This window comes from Pan troglodytes, chromosome 16, assembly GCF_028858775.2.
Source record: "Pan troglodytes isolate AG18354 chromosome 16, NHGRI_mPanTro3-v2.0_pri, whole genome shotgun sequence".
NCBI classification, from domain to species: Eukaryota; Metazoa; Chordata; class Mammalia; order Primates; family Hominidae; genus Pan; species Pan troglodytes.
Window position 1 is genome coordinate 64559367 of NC_072414.2, and position 15690 is coordinate 64575056.

At 37.1% G+C, this 15690-nt stretch overlaps 1 protein-coding gene across 1 annotated transcript in view; it reads left to right on the forward strand.

The window, feature by feature from the left end:
• The window catches only part of ARIH1 (ariadne RBR E3 ubiquitin protein ligase 1), a 112142-nt gene that overhangs the window by 83070 nt on the left and 13382 nt on the right, over positions 1–15690 (forward strand). The window contains exons 6-11 of the mRNA NM_001244645.2: positions 3245–3311; positions 5160–5266; positions 8317–8359; positions 8866–8937; positions 11937–12067; positions 13865–13922. Of these exons, the coding sequence (NP_001231574.1) occupies positions 3245–3311; positions 5160–5266; positions 8317–8359; positions 8866–8937; positions 11937–12067; positions 13865–13922 (478 nt within the window). The remainder of the gene's footprint in view (positions 1–3244; positions 3312–5159; positions 5267–8316; positions 8360–8865; positions 8938–11936; positions 12068–13864; positions 13923–15690) is intronic.

Consider the following 15690-nt stretch of genomic DNA (forward strand, 5'->3'; position numbering starts at 1 on the left):
ACTTTATTGAAAGCTTTTTCTGTGTCATTTGAGATGATCGTATGGTTTTTAATTCTGTTTATGTGGTGAATTACATTTATTGGTTTGCCCAGGCTGGAGTACAAGTGGCACCATATCGGCTCACTGCAACCTCTGCCTCCCGGGTTCAAGCAATTCTCCTGCCTCAGCCTCCTGAGTAGCTGAGATTACAGGTGTACACCACCACGTCCGGATAAGTTTTGTATTTTTAGTAGAGACAGAGTTTCGTCATGTTGGCCAGGCTGGTCTCGAACTCCTGACCTCAGGCGATCTGCCCGCCTTGGCCTTCCAAAGTGCTAGGATTACAGGCGTGAGCCATCACGCCTGGCCAATAACTATTTTCTATTTGTGATGGTAACAAATCTTTGTCAAGAGAGTTGTCTTATTAATGACCAGAGTGACACTTGCTGCCACCTTCTTGAGAATGCCTATTCTTGAAGATGGATGCTCACTTTCTTTTACTTCCTTATCAATATCAGATAAACTAAGGGTGGAACCTTGTCCTAATAACTGTTGGCTGATGTTTGCTCTCACCAGTCCTGGTGGTCCATGCCAGGTTTAGATAGCTTTTTAGGCTAAGGCCAGCTATCAGAAATCATTAGGGTTTGTCATACCAGAAAAGCATTATGGGTAATACATGTGTAAATAAGATGTGTGTGTTTGGCAATCAAGGCATCTGACTTTTGGCCTGATACATTCCTTATTATTATTTATTGATATAAAATCTGTAATATAAAACTCATTTTAATTACAGTTATCCTTAGTATACTGGGGATTGGTTCTAGGACCCACGTCCTCCACCCTGAATATACCAAAATCTGCGCATGCTCATGTCAGCCCAGCAGAACCCATGTATACAAAAATTCGACCGTCCATATATGCAGGTTTCACATCCCACAAATAACTATTTTTGATCCCTATTTGGTTGAAAAATATTCATAAATAAGTGGACCCATGCAGTTCAAACCTGTGTTGTTTAAGAAGCAATGGGGTTTTTTTTGTTTTTTGTTTTTTTAAGATGGAATCTCTCTCTGTTGCCCAGAGTGGAGTGCAGTAGTGGCATGATCTCGGCTCACTGCAACCTCTACCTCCTAGGTTCAAGTGATTCTCCTGCCTCAGCCTCCTGAGTAGCTGGGATTACAGGTGCCTGCCACCGTGCTCGGCTAATTTTTTTGTATTTTTAGTAGAGACGAGGTTTCACCATGTTGGCCAGGCTGGTTTTGAACTCCTGACCCCAAGTGATCACCCACCTCTGCCTCCCAAAGTGCTAAGATTACAGGCGTGAGCAACCGCACATGGCCAGCAACTGTATTTTTAAGTATATTATCCAGTGGCTTTTAGTATATACATAATATTATTCTACAAACATCACCTAATTGCAGACTATGTTAATCACCTTATATCCGTTAAGCAGTCATTCGCTATTCCATTCTCCCCCTAGACCCTAGCAACCACTCATCTGCTTTCTGTCTTTGTGGATTAGCCTATTCTAGACATTTCATATAAAGGGAATCATATAATATGTTGCCTTTTGTGATTGGCTTCTTTAATGTTTTCAAGATTCATCCATGTTGTATCATGAATCATCACTTTACTCCTTTTCATTGCTGAATAATGGTTCCATTATATGGACATTTCCATTTTTTACGGAAATGTCTTATGTGAACATATGAACATTTGTGTACAAGTTTTTCATTGAACATCTGTTTTTAATTCTCTTAAGTATATATATTTCAAAGGAGAATTGCTGGGTCATGTGGTAATGCTATGTTTAACTTTTTGAGGAACCATCAAATACACAAATTATTTTTAGACCGCAGGTTCCACTTCTGTGAAATATGGAGATTTACTCATTTAAAAAATATTAATTGAACACTTTCTACAGGCGTACTGGACACCTGGGGATCCTTTCATGGGGTTGGGAGGAGAAAGACATATTAAATGATTATACAGATAACTGTCTAATTAAAATTATGATAATTTCTATAAAGTAGATGTTTAAGGTGCCATGAGAACTGAGAGGGTATCTATATCCAAACGAGTGTGGGAACTCAGGAAAGGCTTCCTTGAGTAATACTTTATTGTAACTGAGTGAAGTAATACAGTAATAGCGTCTAATATTTATTGAGTGCTTACTATCTGCCAGGCACTATTCTAGTCTCACAACCATGTTTCTTATATCTGTTTTACAGATTAGTAACTGAGAAATGAAGAGTTCAAAGAATTTACCTTCAATTCATAGCTAGTGAGTTGTGAGGCCGGCATTCAAACCTAGGCTGTCCCACCTTAGAGCTCCATTACAATATTCTTGTCTTTCCAAGGGAGGCAGCCTTATGCAAAGCCTCTGAGGAAGGGTGGTACTTACTGTTTTGAAGAAATACAAGAATACGAATGTGATAGGAGTGCACTGAAAGTGGCACAGGACAGGGTGGGATCTTGTGGAAGGAGAGAGGCCTATGAAGCTCAAGAGTCAAATGAGGCCAGATTGTCTGGTTCATTTAAAAGATTTTAATGGGGTTGAACTACATGCATGTTCTTCCTGTCTTTCTCAGTGGGAATTCTTTTTCTTGTAATGCACTCAGAGGAGTATTTACCATAGAACTAATGAAACTTAAACTTCAGGATTCCTCACTACGTGGGATCCTGTGAATTCTGGAAATTCTTGTGAGTTATAGTGTTCAGAAGAGGCCAGGATGCAGTCAGTGAGCATTTCTGGTTAATTTCCAAGAGCTCTCAGAAGAAGAAGGCTCTTAAAATTATATCAGCTTTAGGTATCACAAAACCTGGATCCATTTCTTAACATTTCTGTCAACAATATCTGTCTCATTTCGCATACTGATTTGGGTGGGGTGTCTGAAGGAAGGTGGCTGAGAATTGCTGTCTTAAGGCATGATATGATATCAGAGTCAAAAGACCCTGAAATGCACTTATACTTGGCACTAGTTGGTAAGTCATTAGGATGTAATAAAAACTGGGTAAAAGTAGACTATTTAAAAAATAAGAACCATGGAAAAAAAGTCTATGAAAATAAAACTATACAAACTTTGAAATTATTGTTCTGATCAGTACAGTTATATTTGTTGATAGCCTATGTGCATTTCAGTATTTACAGCTTAGGGCATAAACATGTAGCCGTAGCATAAACAGCTTTTGAAACTATGTTTTATAAATGTGGAAAATACTCTTGACTGGAAACTTTCTAATCTATTTTTATTCTTGGTTTCAGGCGCCTGATCACAGATTCAAAAGTTAAATTAAAGTATCAGCATTTAATAACAAATAGCTTTGTAGAGGTAAGTGATTTGTTTTCCTTCTTGTAAGAAGGAATTCTGTTTATTAATAGAAATACTATTTTAAAAATTATAATTTATTGACAGTAAAAAACATCTTTACCATATTTATGAAGCATGCCAAAATACCTTTATTCTCAAAAGAGTATGACAGGCCAGGTGTGGTGGCTCACGCCTGTAATCCCAGCACTAAGGGAGGCCGAGGCGGGTGGATCACCTGAGATCAGGAGTTCAAGACCAACATGGCGAAACCCTGTCTCTTCTAAAAATACAAAAATTAGCTGGGCACAGTGGCACAAGCCTGTAATCCGAGCTACTTGGGAGGCTGAGGCAGGAGAATCGCTTGAACCCTGGAGGCAGAGGTTGCAGTGAGCCGAGATGGCGCCACTGCACTCCAGCCCGGGTGACAGAGCGAGACTCCCTCTTAATAAAAAATAAAATAAAATAAAATAAAAGAGTATGAGAAACCAGTAAGTACATCTCTCCATAGATCTTGACCTTGGATAATAAAATTATTTTTACTGTATTCTTCCTTTATTTTTCTTTATCCCTAGCTGAGAATTGTAGTAGATTACTAATCGTGTCATGTTTAATCATGTTTGAGATTCTAACCCTGCTATTTCTCTGCTCGTTTTAGGTTTCATTACCAGTAAATCTTGTTAATAAAGAATGCTATCCTTTATTGGACCATGCCTTTGCCCATTTGTTCTATGACTCCTTTTGTGCTACAGTGGCAGAGTTGAGTAGTTGCTACAGAGACTGTTCTGGCCTGCAAAACCAAAATTCTTTACCCTCTTGGCTCGTTACAGAGGAGTTTGTCAGCCCCTGTATGACAACATCAGTAACTTGGTCTTTTAATTCTAGAAAGTAATTATTTCTGTTAGAGATTAAACCTGGAAACAGCCATTTCGGAAATAGTGTATTATTTGAAATGGTCAATGGACTTCTGAATTCTGGTGCAGAGTGTTTTTTTTCATAATAAAAATACTATAAAAGTTATATTTCCTTTTGAGGAACTAAAATGCACTCTTTGCCTGTGGTTTAGGAACTGGGTTTTTTGTTTGTTTGTTTTTTTCCTTCTTACAAGAGCTTTTTATGGGAGAAGTTGTATGTATATCCTTTAGCCTATCTTGAACTATTCTGTAGCTTCTAAACACCTTCCTTGATAAAGAGTATATCTGATTTTCTTGTGTCTTTTGAAAATTGTTCTGAAATAGAACTGTAAATAAATTAGTGCTTTTTAATGGTCACATACATGATATTTAATTAAAGTTATTCAGTGGGATTTTGAAGATAGAACAAGAGGTAATTCATGTATTTTATAAAACCAGGTCTTCAGGGATCAGTCATCTTTAAAAAAAAAAAAAAAAAGCACATCTGAAGTGTTGCTATAGAAGACCACAGCAGGTTTTCATAAGCTTGTGTAATTATCCCCCATTTGCCCCTTGTACCAGAGAAGCAATATAAATAGCTTGATGTACTAGGAAATCTTGCATCGTGACCTAATTTAATTTGCTGTCTTTTTTTGAGGCAGGGCCTCATTCTAACACCCAGGCTGGAGTGCAGCAGATGATCACAGCTCTCTGCAGCCTCTACTTCCTGGGCTCAAGTGATCCTCTCGCCTCAGCCTCCTGTGTAGTTGGGACTACAGGCACATACCACCATGCCTGGCTAAATTCTTTTTTCTTTTTTTTAAGGTAGAGACAAGGTCTTGCTATGTTGCCTGGGCTGGTCTGGAGTGCTTGACCTCAAACAGTCCTCCCGCCTTGGCCTCCCTAAGTTCTGGGATTATAGGTGTGAGCCACTGTGCCCAGCCAGCTGTCATTTTTTATTTTCTAACTTGTATTTCAGTGCAATCGACTGTTAAAGTGGTGTCCTGCCCCAGATTGCCACCATGTTGTTAAAGTCCAATATCCTGATGCTAAACCTGTTCGCTGCAAATGTGGGCGCCAATTTTGGTAAGCAAGTGATTTCCTAAATTGAAATAGTGCACAAAGCGTTTCCATTTCTCCTGTTTATTCTTGGTAGTAAAATAGCAGGAAAAAAGTGTTTACCTTAGGCAGGGAGATGTTTGATACTGGTTTAAAATAGTATATATCTCTTTCAGAATTGAATGAAAAGGTCACATCTTAAAAAAATTTTTCCTCTTTCCTTGATGTTCTAACTTTTTTGAATTTTTTTTAAATGGAGAAAATATACAACTCTAATCATATCTTCCTGTATGCTCCACTGTAACTTAATGGGAGCAAACTTGTAGATCTGGGACTGTACGTTTTTCTTTACTCTGCCAAATTTTAACCTTACTTACGCAAAGGAAATGTGCAGGTAAATTCTGCTGATGGTCTCCTTTTTAACTAAGAGTTTTCCTGTGGCTCCTCTCGCCCAGCTTTCTTGGTAACTTGGGCTTTTGGAGTTCTATAGTATACTCTTCAGCCTCTGAATTCTAGATTTGAACTGCCAGGAAGTTTCCAGTGCCACATATTAGGGGATGTCTTAATCAGTTCAGGCTCCTTTATAGGTGTTCTTGTTTTTTCCAAAGTGGATAGGCTGAAAATTTTTCAAATTTTTGACTTCTTATTTCCTTTGATGAACAGTTTATCTCTAGGTCATTCATCTCTTGCATTTTCTATAAACATTCAAGAGAAGCTAAGCTGCGTCTTCAACACTTTGCTTAGTAATTTCCTCAACCAGATATTCAGCTTCATTTCTCTACCTTCCACAAAACAATTCAGCCAACTTCTTTGCCACTTTATAGCAAGGATGGCCTTTCCTCTAGTTTCTAACAGCATGTTCCTCATTTTCATCTGAGACCTCATCATAATGGCCTTTACTGTCCATATTTCTAACAACATTCTGTTCATGGCCATTTATTTAGGTTTTCTCTATGATTGAGGCATTCCCTGCACTTCTGTCTTTCTGAATCCTCACCAGAATTACCCTTAACAATTCAGTTCATTCACAGTGATCTAGGCTTTTTCTAGCTTGCACTTCCAAGCTCTTCCAGCCTCTACTTACTACCTAGTTTCAAATCGGCTTTCACATTTTTGGTTTTGTTAGAACAGCACCCTCACTTGTTGGTACCATTTTCTGTCTTAATGTTCAGGCTTTTATAACAAAAGACCATAAACTGGGCGGCTTCTAAACAACGTAAATTTATTTCTTACAGTTCTTAAGGGTGAGAAGTCCAAGATCAAGGTGCCAAAAGATTTGTTGTCTGGCGAGGGCCTGCTTTTCTGGTTCATAGATGGTGCCTACTTGCTGGGTCCTCATATGGTGGAAAGGACAAGGCAGCTCTCTGGGCCCTTTTTTTTTTTTTAAAAAGGATGCCAATTCCATTCACCTCCTAAAGGCTCCACATCCTAATACTGTCACATTGGTTATTAAGTTTTAACATACACATTTTAGGGGGACACAAACATTTATATCCTGCTAGAAGTTAAGATGATTTTCTGTTCCTTTGAGGGTCTTGAGGAGTAAGAAGCCAATCAAGTCAAGGGGCTCTAGACCCAGCAAATAGATTTTTTGTTTTGTTTTGTTTTGAGAGAGGGTCTCACTCCATCACCCAGGCTGGAGTGCAGTGGCACGATCTCGCACTGTAACCTTTGCTTCCCAGGTTCAAGTGATTCTTGTGCCTCTTGAGTAGCTGGGATTACAGGCGTGTGCCACCACGCCTGGCTAATTTTTATTTATTTATTTATTTATTTATTTATTTATTTTTAATAGAGACAGCATTTCACCTTGTTGGCCAGGCTGGTCTTGAACTCCTGGCCTCAAGTAATCCACCTGCCTCGGCCCTCCCTAAGTGCTGGGATTACAGGTGAGAAGCACCATGGCCAGCCAGATATTTTTTTTGCTGGGGGGTGGTTTGGAGGGGGAAATATTTTATTGGTATTCCATACCTTTCTTTTTTTCCTCCAAACATCTATAGAATTACACTTAGCACATCATTAATAATAAATATTTCCAAAAAGAGCAGGTAAGCTCACAGAGATTAAATATGTGTAAAATACATACTGTTTCAATAAAGATTAATTATGTAGTTATTTTAGAGAAAAGGTGGATAATACCTACTTTCCAATGTATTTTTAGCGTGACACATTTCAAACATAAAAGTATAGAGAATACAGCAGTGAATATCTATATAGCTACAATCCAGCTAAATCAAAATTAGTATTTTGTTTTTCTTCATTAAGAGATAAAACATGACACATATATTTGAAGCTCCTTGGTTCCCTGCTCCTTTCCATTCCCCATCTTTCTTTTCAGAAATAACCATTTATCTTAACCTGATTTAAATCAATAGTAGTTTGTTTCTGTCTTTAGCAAAGGACTTTTTGCCATTCGTAAATTACTTAATTAGCTAATTAATCTGTCATTTTATTATTTTTTTCTTAAGCATTTGTGTTTGTTAATTATACTTCTTTTACAAGTGTATATGTCATGAACTTAGAAAACAAAAGTGAATTACCAATTAACACATGTTTAGTAAGTATTTAGTCTTTTTGTTTTATACCTTGCCCAGTACCATTTCCCTCTACAGGGCTGAGGTTCATTTGTTTAAATAATGCAAAGATGTGACCTATTTGCTTCCCATATATTGTTTACTGTGTATTAGTACTAAATTATATAAGTAACCTACAAAGTCAGCCTTTTATTCTTCATTTAGGGTGTTAAGTAAAAGATTAAAAATGCACTGATGAAGCATGGGTTGAAACTTCTCAATATAGTCTGAGGCACCTTAGCAACAATTATTATGAAATTGTCATCAAAGCGTGTCTTCATGCTTATAGTCATTCTTCACACATATTGAGTACCGACTATGTGCTAGTTCTACTACTAAATTCTAGGTAATTAACTGTAAAGCAGACATGGGTTCTCTCCTCGTATTTGCCAGTCACTAGAAACTAGTGACAATACTGTGGAACTATAAGGCATGAAATGATTGGCTTATTTACTTACTTACAGTAGGTAAGCCTTAATTCTATTAACTCTTTGTGTCACTTAACAGCTTTAACTGTGGAGAAAATTGGCATGATCCTGTTAAATGTAAGGTGAGTTTGACTGACATTTCAATTTTTAAATAATGTAATGGCACACTTCTAAGACTTAGTGACTAAAAATCATAGCTGATGATTTTGTTATCTATCTATTGGTAGATTTTTTTTTTATCCTTTTAATTTCAGATGATCATTACATGTATTCAGAGGTAATTCCTTAGGATAAGCCAAGTCAGCTCCTGATTATTATTAGGATAACCATGGCTAAGGCACCTCTTTGTCAGGCTTTGTAATTAGGGGAATACACACCTTGCAGTTGGGCTTCTCTTCAAGCTCTAGGTTCCCAACTCAGCTTCTGCCAAAGAAAATCCTGCTTTGGTTGATTTTATATATACTGGACATTGTAGCTATGGGATTTCCCTGGCTTAAGAGGATGTGAGCCTAGTGATAATCTTATTCATTGGCTTTTACATTTAAGCTTGACTATAGTTAAGTGCTAAAGTAATTTGCTATTTTTAAAAGTCTTTTGTTGTATCCTAACCGTTGTTATTTTCAAACAGTGGTTAAAGAAATGGATTAAAAAGTGTGATGATGACAGTGAAACCTCCAATTGGATTGCAGCCAACACAAAGGTTGGTGTTTTCCTTCAGTAACTCTTGGTAATAAAAATGATAAGGATTGGTACTTTGGCATTAGCAAAAGCAATGAGGTGACCTACTTACAGGCTTTGTTTCATCTTTTTCTCCATTGAGTCTTTTTTTTTTTTTCCCAGAATGTTTGCCTGTTATTTCCTTTTTCTCTTTGAGTTTATTTTAGAGTATTGAGTACTGTACTACAGTATCCACAGTTCTCTGCCTTAGGTTTCTTCTACTGGAAAAAAAATTAGTGTTCTGTAGAGGAAAAAGCTGATAATTTTTCAAGTGTGGGATTTGTGCTTGGCTGCCATTTAGTATACAAATGTATTGGAGTTTACTCCGCCTAGCTTGGTTCTATTAGGCTAATTTACATTTTTGTTTCTAATTTTTTGTTTTGAAGTACATTGCTCTTGATACTAGTTTCAAAATTCAATTTCAAAATTCACTTTCTTAACCCCAGACAAATGTCTTAGAAGTGTTTAAATCTTGAGTACCCTTCTCCTCGATCACTAATCTAATGAGCAAGCATTTGAATGCCAACCGTGTACCCAGCTAGTCTTTTAATACAAAGTCGTATTATCCATCCTTTATGTAATTCAGTCCTATCCTATCCACATAGTGAGTGACTTGGGTAATGAATGGTAGGTTGGTTCATGGGCTATTCATTTTTAGTATTATTTTGTACATGTAAAGATGATGCTTTAAAGAATGCTGAGTTGTTTGACCCATAGTATATAAAGCTATCTTTGAACTGTTCCCTCACTCATCACAGGACAATGAGATTAAGAAGTGTGTAAACAATGAAGGCCGACACAGGTTGTCTGTGTGTGTTTAAGTATACATCTTACATACTTATATATAAAACATGAATATACATTTCTGTCTCCCAGAAAGTAGTGAAACAGTGAATCTTGCCACATAAAACAAATGCCCAAGTCTTTAGGGAATATATGGTAGAAATTAATATTTTTTATTCCCTCCAAAACCATCACGATAAGCATAACTCACGTCAATCAAAGAAAACCTTACTATAAATATATTGTAATGTCAGAAAGTGGTTACTTCTTTTGTTATTAAAAAAAATTCTTAGCCAAGCATTCTTTTTTTGAAAATTGAAGATTTTCCCACAAGAAATGTTCCTTAAGTCCCAGAATTCTTTAATATGCTCTGAAAAACTAATATTTAGAATAAGGCAATTATATTTTCACTAAATTGTTTAATTAAATGGTAGCCTTTTTTCTACATCTAGAGAAATTCCTACTTGTAAGCCCCAAAGATGTTTAAAATAGGGAGTACAGGCTTGAATATGTTTGGCTTAGTTTAGATTGTAGATTACCGAGGAAGAATGGCAATTTGTAAAACAAATTTAGCTGCTCAGTATTTTTGAGAGAAAACTGAAGAGTTTTTCTCTTGAGGTTTTAGAAGCTTTTAAGATTATTAGCTCCCTAAACAGATATGCATATTGTCAGTGATATCCTAACATTTTGGAGGTTTAATACTATTAGGTTAATTATAACCAAGAAATGTAGAATGTAGAATGAAGCATATTTTATGCCTGAAATTTGCTTGTTTGGAAAAAATGTAAAATTTCTTATGTGGGTGATTTCAAAAATTTGATTTGAAATATATAATTTAAAAATTGCTATATTGGCCTATTTTAAATTGCTATCATTGATGGGCAGCATAGTCAATTTCACAAAGAAGGCCAAATTGTGCAAATACTAATATAGTGGGTGATCCCTCCTTGGGAGAGTTACAAACCTCAATCACAAATGCAAAAACAAAAAATCCATAGGCCTACAGAGCAGTAATTTTGGCTTACTAGCAACCAAGAATATGATATGAGGCCAGGTGCAGTGGCTCACACCTGTAATCCTAACACTTTGGGAGGCCGAGGTAGGCAGATTGCTTGAGCTTGAGAGATTGAGACCAACCTGGGCAACATGGTGAAACCCCACCTCAACAAAAAATTCAAAAATTAGCCGAGCATGGTGGCATGCAACCTGTAGTCCCACTACTTGGGAGACTGAGGCAGGAGGATGACTTGAGCCCTTGAGGTCAAAGCTGCAGTGAGCCATGATTGCACTGCTGCACTCCAGCCTGGTCGACAGTGAGACCCTGTCTCAAAAAGAAAAAGAAAATGATTTGGACTTGGAAAAAAACAATCTAACATGATCTCTGTAGCATACTTGTTAAGGAGTACAATGAAAAGAATTTAAAACATGGTTATTTGGTAGGAGAAAGTTGGAAAATCCAGTAGCCACAAAATGAATTTACCAATCAAGGTCTGATTTCCTAGTCACCTGACATTGAAGTCAGATTGCTTGGATTTGGACCCTGACTTGACTTATGTGACCTTGGACTAGCTTCTTTATAATTTTTCTCTCCCTTAGTTTATTCATCTGACAAATGGAAATAGGAATAGTACCACTATAAGAATTATGAGTTGATGCATATAAAACACTGAGAAAGGTACATGGGATATGGGAAGTACTCAATTATTTCTAGATGACACTAGAGAGTATAGTATATTTATATGAATAGAATGCTTTTATCTCCTATAGTACTATTATTACTATATATATGACTAAAAGTACTTAAAATGATTTGTCTCTCAGCCCTACTTAAAAAGAAATCCTAGGAAGGCTGAAGTGGGAAGATCACTTGACTCCAGAAGTTTAAGGTCTTAGTGACCTATGACTGGGCCTCTGAATAGCCACTGCACTACAGCCTGGGCAGTGTAGTGAGACTCTGTTTCTAAGTTTAAAAAAACAAGTCCTTAAATTGTTGTATGTCTTAAAAGCCAGTGGTAATAATGGTAACAGCTCATTTTAAATAGTGCTTAAGTGTTCAACACTGTTCTAAGTGCTTTATATGTATTAACCACAATAAATAAAATGTTTAAAAACAAACCAAATCTAGAACTGGCTTTTCCTTAATGTTAGTAATGCAACCTAGTGTAGCATTGACACCAACTTTATAGTTTCTCTTCATAGGAATGTCCCAAATGCCATGTCACAATTGAGAAGGATGGTGGTTGTAATCACATGGTCTGTCGTAACCAGAATTGTAAAGCAGAGTTTTGCTGGGTGTGTCTTGGCCCATGGGAACCACATGGATCTGCCTGGTAGGTTGGGGAAATTAAGGGAAGAATGTGTTTACATAAGTATGTGCCATGTATTATGAATAACATTTCTACCTCATAGATATCACCATCTAACTTGCAAGCTAAATAAATACATAGTGTGTGATTAATGTTATAAGTACATGGAAGACATAGAGGGATTAGTTAGATATATTTCATAAAGGAGGTAACAATTTAGATGAACTTTAAGGGGACCAAGAGTTCATTAGTTATAAAAGTAGTAGGAAAAACATTTAGGGCAAAAGTTGCAACATGAGCAAAGGTAGAATGTTGTGAAAATACATGACTTTTTCAGAGAATAACTGTATTATCAAATGTGCCTCTCTAGGCCAAAATTGAAAACTCAGATGCTGTTGGCAAAACCCAACCTGCAGGTGGTTTTACTCTGCATATCATTAGACATTGGGGAATGCTTTAAAGCCTTGCTAAAAGGCTTTGTCATATTTTTTCTTTAAATAAGCATATATATATTGCTTTCCTTGTTTTATTGATGACTTACTTGAACTAATATAAGAATCTTGGGCCAGGCACGGTGGCTCACACCTGTAATCCCGGCAATTTGGGAGGCCGAGGTGGGTGGATCCCCTGAGGTCAGGAGTTCGAGACCAGCCCTGACCAACATGGAGAAACCCCGTCTCTACTAAAAATACAAAATTAGCCAGGCGTGGTGGTGCATGCCTATAATCCCAGCTACTCGGGAGGCTGAGGCAGGAGAATCACTTGAACTCGGGAGGTGGAGGTTGCACTGAACCAAGATCGCCCCATTGCACTCCAGCCTGGGCAACAAGAGTGAAACTCTGTCTCAAAAGAAAAAAAAAAAAAAAAAAAAAAGAATCTTACACAGCATATGAAGCAGTTTTCTCACTGGTTAAGGGCATAAGCCTCCATTGGGTGACAGGCAAAAGTTTAAGCTCTGAAACTCTGTAGTTATGTGACCTTAAGTATGTTTCCCATCCTCTGTAAATTTTATTCTTCATCTTCTCAATGAAGAAAATAATGCATATTTCATAAAATGTTTAAGGGATTAAATGTGTTAGTACATTTAAAGTCCTTAGCCAAGTGCATGGTATATAGTAAGCACTCATGAAATAGCTGCTCCCATAATGTAGGCTCCCATAACTGAGGTGTAGTAACCACTCCAGGGGAAGTGCAAGTCTTACTCATCTATGCTCTGAGCTGACCTCTCTGGGTATGTTTTCCCCTTCCCACCATTCTGTATATCATGCAGTTTTAAATGACTCTGAAAAACTGTAATAGCAAAGCACATAGCACAGCATCTGTTACATGGTAGGCTGTCAACTGTTGGTTCTCTGTGGTTTATGAAAGAGCAGATAAGGTGAATAATCCTGGAAAATTAGAAATATTTGGCTTAAGTAACAGATGGCCTAAGAGATAAGATTATCTCTTTCTCAAAAAGTTGAGTTAGGAATTCAGACAGTCAATAAAGGTTCTAGAAGGACAGTGTTTTCTAATAATGATAGGTGAGCTGATTTGAAATGGACTGCCTCAGGAGGTGGGGAATTTCCTATCACTGGATAGAGAACTAATTTATTATAGAGAGGATTCAAACACTAGATAGGGTTAGAACAGTTCCTTTCAGCCTGCTAATTCTGTCATTATAGCAGTAGAACCCTGGGTGTTTTAACATCTCAATTTCTCTGTTATAAAAGATAACGTTGGTGTTAGATAATCTGTAAATCCAGGTTAAAATTCTGATTTTTTTTTTTCCTTTTCATTGATTTTTTTTTTCTTTATGGAATCCTCTTTATTTACTTGAAGGTACAACTGTAACCGCTATAATGAGGATGATGCAAAGGCAGCAAGAGATGCACAGGAGGTAAGTATATGTATAACAGGACAATAGTTGACTAAGAATGCACATTGTATATTCATATTCATTAGAGAATAAATTTTTTTTTTTTTTGAGACAGTGTCTCGCTTTGTCGCCCAGGCTGGAGTATAGTGGCATGATCTCAGCTCACTGCAACCTCCACCTCCTGGGTTCAAGTGATTGTCCTGCCTCAGCCTCCTGAGTAGCTGGGATTACAGGTGCGCGCCACCACACCCTGCTAATTTTTGTATTTTTAGTAGTCAGTCTAGTCTCGAACTCCTGACCTCGTGATCCACTGGCCTCGGCCTCCCAAAGTGCTGGGATTACAGGCGTGAGCCACCATGCCCAGCCCAGGGAATAATTGAGTAGAACTTTTCAATTCTGAAGGATTTGTGAAAGACATTCCAGTAAATATTGGATATCTATTTACATTTAGAAAGGGAATCTTATCCAAAATATTTATCAAGAACATTCTTATAGTAAGTTTTTTTCTTTTCATTAATGTAGTTACATAGCACATTTTAGCTTTTGGTAGAGTCTTGCTTTCAAGATCCCTCCTACCCCAAGAAGAACAGTAGTGAACAGCATTTGTTAAATGGCCCTGGTGCTATTTATAGGCAATATCTTACTTACTTAAATTTTTTTTAAACCTTTTTGTTCATCAAGAAGCTCTGATGATTATAGGTGAGCCGATTTGGAATGGAGTGTCTCAGGAACTGAGAAATTCCCTATTGCTAGGTAGGGAAATGACCCACTGTTACAGAAGGGATCCAAACACTAGGTGTGGATTAGATTCTAAAGCACTTTTCATTCCTTTCAGTCTGGTGATTTTATTGTAATTGTGGAACCCTGGAATTTAATAGTTCCTACATTCACCCATTCCATATTGAAATTCCCCAGTTGTCCCAGAAATATTCTTTTCAAATGATTTCCCTAGCCAGGGTACAATCTAAAATATGGTTTGCATCTGTTTCTTATTTACTTGTTAACATATCTTCAAAATGTATTTCTAATAAAAATATCATATATAGAAATGAGTATATATGTAACCTAGTCTGTCATATTGCTAGAAGTGAAAGTTTTGTCTTTCCCTTTTTAAAAAGACTGGGAAATACGGCCGGGCTTGGTGGCTCACACCTGTAATCCCTGCACTTTGGGAGGCCGAGGCAGGCGGATCACCTGAGGTCAGGAGTTCCAGACCAGCCTGGCCACTATGGTGAAACACTGTCTCTACTAAAAATAAAAAAATTAGCTGGGCATGGTGGCTTGCACTTGTAATCCCAGCTACTCGGGAGGCTGAGGCAAGAGAATCGCTTGAACCCAGGAGGTGGAGGTTGCAGTGAGCCAAGATTTCACCACTGTACTCCAGAGTGAGACTCCGTCTCTAAATAAATAAATAAATAAATAATAAAATGACGGGGAAATTATATTTTGTAACTATAAATGATGTTTCACAGACCTTCACAATGTTTGGGTCCATTTAAGGGGAAAAAATCCCTACAAATTCCAATATTGGTTTAAATTATATTTATTATAATATTATTTAAATATGTATAAACAAAAACCAGCTATAAATTCTTATGCTCTTGCACAATTCTACAGCCAAACCAAGAGAGCCACAAAATCAGTGAAATTCAAGTAAATGTTAATTTGGTAGATACTGTTGTTGGGGTTTTAAAAATGTATTATTACTGTACTGTTAAATATGATAACTTGTTCTCCCACCAATTTTCTTTTCTTTCTTAAATGATGTCCCTTAAGTCATATCCCACTA